Raw genomic sequence first — 6057 nt, 5'->3', positions numbered from 1 at the left:
TATTTTTGTCTTTGCAGTCTTCATGAGTGGAATGCTCTCCCTTCTCACCTCTGCCTTTAGAAACTGCTAGCAATGCACAGCTCAAGTGCTATTTCCTCCCATGGTTAGTGCCTCACTCCACATTACTTCCCATCTTGCATATGTTTTCTTCCAATATAATATAAAGTCCTGGAGGACAGAAACTTTTTTTTTCCTAAGCACATTTTAGATGCAAAATGCCATGCCTATTTTGTTACCTTACAGCAGAAAGTTTTAATATCAGTAGAGCCTTCAATGATGCACTTTTTTAGGAGAATCAGATCATAGGATTGTTGGCTTTGTGGGATCCCAGATTGACCCATGCTTTGAACTGGGTATGAGGCTATGACTAGCAGACAGAGTACTTCAGGGATTCAAACTATATATAAATTATATGAAGGGAGCAAAAAAGTTCTTATTCCAGAGGATAATTGTTAACTTTGCAACTGGAAAACAGAGAAACTGTTTATAGTCTGAAATAGAACAGTACCAGCTAGACATCTCCAGGCTGCCTGGACTTGATTTTGATATTGGAATATCTTTAAAGGAATGTATACATCATGTGCGAGGAATTTTCAGCAAAAGTTGTCTTAGGAAACACATCCTGATTTTTGTAGGATTTTACCAGAAATTTTTGAACTCTTTGGATTATCTTGTAGTTTCATTTTCAACCTCTGCTAAAGCAATCACAGCTCTGTACCTATTATGTGCAACCTCCAGATTGTCAGGTTACTGTTTCTGATAATGAATATGCTTTAGCTTTGTTGTTTAAAGAATTTGTGGATAAATGTTATAATGGTACAATTTCTCCTCAAGCAAGTGGGTTAGGCTGAAATGATGTGACAAACCATTAAGGATGCCTCAAAGTGGATTGATGGAAAAGAAAAAAAAAGTTATTTGCCAGGTTTTGCACACTGCTCAACAGTGGGCATTAGTTGGACTGAATCAATAATGGGGACAATGTTTGAAGCTTTGCTCAACCAACTAGATGAAATTTACCATGTCAAAAATTATTTTTTAATGACATATTACCATGACATTCATTATTTTGTATACTTCATCCCTCCCTCTCCAACTTATTCTTCTCTCTACTCAACTTCTGTTGAAGGCACCACCACACTTCCCCAAGTTTGCAGCCTTGGATTCACCTTCAACTCAAATTTTCTCATTCAATGTATGCATTAAGTTGTCCAAATCTTGGTAAGAGAAGGATTTTGTAAAACTGGGTTTGTGAAGAATAGTTTTCACTGCAAGAATAGTTATTTATATAGTGTTTTAAAGTTTGCAAAGAACTTTACATGTTATCTCATTTGACATTAACAACTCAGTGATGTAAATGCTATTATTATCCCTGTTTTAGAGATAAGGAAATTAAGGCTGAATGAGGTTAAGTGATTTGCCTAGGCTCATACAGCTTGAAGGTCTTGAGTCAGGTTTTGATTATAGGCCTTGGACTGCAAGTTCAGGGCTCTTGTTACTGTACCATAAACCTTGTCTTGTTTATAGTTTCATCTCTTTAAAAAAAGATTTTAGAAGGCTCATAGTCTAATCAAGTTAGGTTTTACTTCAGATCACACAGAATGAATCTATTAGAAAACTTTCTCCTAAAGTTTTTACTTTCTCTGGGCTCTCTACAAAACACTTCCAACTCAGGTAAGGAAGAATAGGCTGAAGTTAATTCTTTCCCTGTGTTTCAGCCACAAATCTGAAACTTGAAAGGAAACCCCAAATATACCACTTGTCACTTGCCCTTCCCTGTGTCTGCCTCTATCAAAGGAAGGAAGGAAATAAGCACTTATATTAGCAAAAAGACAGTTCTTGCCCCCAAGGAATTTACATTTTAATAGGGGAATACAACACTTAGGAGCTGAAAAGTAAGGAAGAAGGTACTCAGTGAGATAGAGAATGGTTTTGAAGTCCAGAAGCCAGGAGTAGGTCCAGGAGGGGAATGAAGGAAATGGAAGTTCACAAATAATAAAAAGGAAGATTTACAGAAGGGTGCTTCAAGTTCAGGTAGTCTGAGAGATTGTGGATGTTCAAGAGAGAGGAGGCCCCTATACCTGAGGGAAGCTCTAGGACGAAATGGCTTTGGGAGTAAGGAAACTGGGCCAGGAAGGCAAAATACACATTTCCTTACTTATATGCCTCTTTGCTTTAAATCAGTGTTTACTCTATTCAGATGTCGAATTAATCTCTATTCCTTTCTTTCCTTTGGAGGGAAGTTTGAGTGAAAAAAAGTAAAGGAAAAGATTTGAAATTACCCAAAAAGTTATGTTAGTATTTAATCAATTCCCAAAGACTTCATAGTGGAGATCATAAGATTATCAAATAATATATTTTAGCAATCAAGGAATATTTATTAAATGATTACTCAGCAAAATACTGTGACAGGTACTATGGGAATACCCCCCCCCCCCATGATCCTTACTTTCCAATAAGATCTCTCCTGCTAAGAGCATTAAGATCCTTTCTAGAGCTATAACAAGGGTGGAGAGAGAGGATCTTTTCTCCAAGATGAATTGAGAGAGCACCAACTTTTGAGCATGACAGCATCAGCATTAAAGGATGCTTCCTACATCAGCAAGAATAATTCAATAGGAAGCTAGCAGATGGTAGGGTAAGGTGAGTATCTCCCCACTCCCTTGCTCTGGGGTCATATAGTGGTCTTCAGCCCCGATCTCCTACATGATGTGGTGTTTTGCCACTGTTTCCTCAACTAAAAGTGTTAACACTTTGTCCCAGACAGGGTGGTACTTACCCAGGGTGCAAATTCCCAATTACAGCTCTGCCTATATGACTTGGCAAAATTAGAAAAATGTCAGAACCTAACTCTATAATCACTTTCTGAAACAGAAAACCACCAACCATGAAGATACTTTGTTGACCTTTAGATTTTGCCTCTAGAAGACTAATATTTTGGGGGGCAATACAGTACTGATATAATCATAGACTTAGAACTAGAATGGCTCTAAGACACCATGTAACCCTCTTGTTTTATGGATAATTTCTCTGGGCCTTAGTTTCCTTAATCATATCATCCAAGGCCACAGAGGTATTAAGAAATTGAGGCAGGATTTGAACTCAGGACCTAGGATGATAAAGTCTACAAACCATGATGTTTTATAAAAGCCTTTCTACATCATACTTCATTTATCTCTAAATGTCTCTTAAGAGAAATATGGTCACATTAAAAGTAAAATCTCTCTCTTTCCTGTTATACAAAGCCATTAAAAACACATAATATAAAACACTTTTAAAATATTTTATGGTCATAGTGAAGAGTCTCTTCATTCTAAATCTGGGGGTAGTTTCACGGATTCCTAGGCTTAACAAAGGTTAATATGTTACATTTCAGGTCCTGAAGACCAAATATATTTTAAAACAATTAAAATTACAAGGTACTAAAATGCCACTTTTAAAAAGAAAGATTATTTTATAAATAGCCCATAAATTTAAAGAAAATTGAAAAAGAATAGAAAAATGCCCAACATCTAACTGTGAACTATTTTTGGACAATATAGAAAAAATCATGAGTCCTCTCAACTGCTAAAAGGACAATTACAAGAAAAATTACACAATATTTGGAACATGTTCAAATTTAGCAGAACTCTTACCCCATATTCAGGAATGAGGCAATGTAAAAATGAAAAAGCAATTTTTGTTGTAAAAATAATCACTCTTTATCATCTTAACCATTGAGATGATTGATGAATTTTTCAAATATATCTATAAAAAAGCAAAATTCTATTTGGTAGGATCATTTAAGTAACTTTCAATGAATCTATGCACATGTAACTTTTCAAATCAAGGGGAAAAATTTTACATATTTTATCTGTTATAAAATCATGCTAAACTGGAGAACTATTTGACATTGTGTTTAAGTGGCATACAAACATATCTGCTCCCTGCATTATGAAATTAGAATGAGATTTGTTGTTTTAACTGCTCCTACTAGAGTTTTACATTAATTTTATTAATGTCAGATGCAATAACATAATGCTAAAAATAAGCATGCATTAGTTGTACAACAAATTATCTTTTAAAAATTGTTTGCCACAATTAGTGAACTTACTATCCACTTTAGTGCATTATCATTTGAATAAGTAAAAGGGGAAATGAAAAATACTGAACCTTATTATGCTACTCAGCACCAGTAAAAAGTTAAAAGACTTTTAAACATTTTCATATTATCAAAAACATTGGTATCTGTATCACCAAACGTGAAGTTAATAATTTTGTTCCATTTCAAGATGAGTCATTTTATTTACAATATTCTGTATTTCAATAAAATCTTTTTAACAATATTTAAAAATCATCTAACTTCATAAAAGTATTGCAGAAATTTTAACATGTAGTAATTATATGTACATATAAGGAAGTCCGTGAAAAAAGTAAATTTAAAGAAATGTATTCAGGGAATACGAGAAATATTACCAAAGTTAGCAAAATTCTAACTAACTCAAGGCAGCGGTCATTCAAACATTCAAAAATCCTTATATGCTGCTAGATTCTGAACATTAAAAGTTCCAGTAATAAAAGTAAATATGTAAAACAATATGCTTTTGAGATCAAATGTAGAAAATACATTTCTACAGACATGGCATATGTTTAAGAATAATGACAACAATAATTTTTTTAGAAAACCTGTAGGACACTATTGGATGTATGAGCAAACAGCATGGGATGCTCATAAACTAATGGTGAATTTCAGACTATAGACAGTTTTCAAATATATGATATTTTAGCAGCCATAATTGTATTTCCAGTTAAAACATTCTAAAACTATAAGTAAAATTCAACATAATTACCTGCATAATACCTCAATATTAGAATTAAAAACCAAAGCAATTATGGTAATAATAACTTCTAATATAACATAGGATATGCTGGAACTTTTGCAGATGAGAAGTCAATAATAAACAACCAAATATACACACTGTGCTTAAATCTTCACTATGAATAATTAAGTACCAAAAATATGAGAAAAAAGTAATAGAAAAGTAAAAAGAATAAAATTAAAAAAATATTGCACAGCCACATTACCTAAAAAGTAAAATTGGTATTTAAAAAGCTCAACGCATGGATGATATAAATTATCTTCCATATAAAAAGTATAAATATTTCTTGAAACTCAGTGGCAGCTACAGTTTAATACCACACATTATTTGATTCATTGGTGAATGAGGTAATTGCCAAGACTCTAACAATGCTTTTTGGCTACTGGAAATATTTTAGAGCAGCCACCAGAAAGAATTTTTCTAAAAATATTTCTGAATCAAGAACAGCAATATGTGCAGCTCTCCCAATAAGTGAATCGGCTGTATTGGGTAATGCATTGATGACATTGTATCGAACCAAGTTACAGTTCTTGCTTTGCAGAACTGGGAGAAGGAGGTTCTGGATCATTTCAGCATAAATTGGTCCTATAAACAAAAAGAAAAAGGAGAGTAAATTGAAATTATATAAAATTTGGAAAACATGTATAATATAAAAAATTTTTATTTTGCAAAAATAGTATTGGCTGTATTAACATTTACAGTGGCTAATTGTATTTCGTTTTAATATAAAAATTCTAGTGTTTTGTTAAGATTTTATTAAGAAAATATGTTCATTGTCTTTTCTTAGCTGTATTACATGTGCAAAGCAAAACTGTCATTTAATCTTAACAGATTATTTAGTTTTTTAACATAAAGCCTAAATCAAGTGCTATTTTTCAGTTAACATGCTTTTCTAATATAATTTGATTATATTAGTTGTATAACTTAAGCTAATTAAATTTTTTAAAATTTATTTTTATTATAAGAAAAATACAAATTAATAGGAATATTACAATATAGAAACAAAAGAGAAGGCTGTGATGGAACTGTAGACTTACATTGGGTATAAAGTACAATTTTAAAAATTTTATGTTAAATCTATCATGAGTTACAACTTTTCTGCATGTTTGCTTTTTCATCTGAACTTAGGTCACACTGAGATGATAAATCATTGTGAATAATCAGGAGATCCTTAAAAATATTTTGGTAGCTTTAATTTTCA

The 6057-nt window shown here is 32.5% G+C and overlaps 1 protein-coding gene across 11 annotated transcripts in view; it reads right to left on the bottom strand.

Moving 5' to 3' along the window:
- Positions 1-3970: 3970 nt before the first annotated feature.
- The window catches only part of FAM135A (family with sequence similarity 135 member A), a 115946-nt gene continuing 113859 nt past the window's right edge, over positions 3971-6057 (bottom strand). For all 11 annotated transcript variants that reach the window (XM_007484171.3, XM_056818449.1, XM_056818447.1 and 8 more), the window contains one exon: positions 3971-5441. In XM_007484171.3, the coding sequence (XP_007484233.2) occupies positions 5236-5441 (206 nt within the window). In that variant the 3' untranslated portion in view covers positions 3971-5235. The remainder of the gene's footprint in view (positions 5442-6057) is intronic.

This window comes from Monodelphis domestica, chromosome 2, assembly GCF_027887165.1.
Source record: "Monodelphis domestica isolate mMonDom1 chromosome 2, mMonDom1.pri, whole genome shotgun sequence".
Classification (NCBI taxonomy): domain Eukaryota; kingdom Metazoa; phylum Chordata; class Mammalia; order Didelphimorphia; family Didelphidae; genus Monodelphis; species Monodelphis domestica.
The sequence above is the reverse complement of the archived record's forward strand: the minus strand, read 5'-3'. Positions and strand labels throughout refer to the sequence as shown.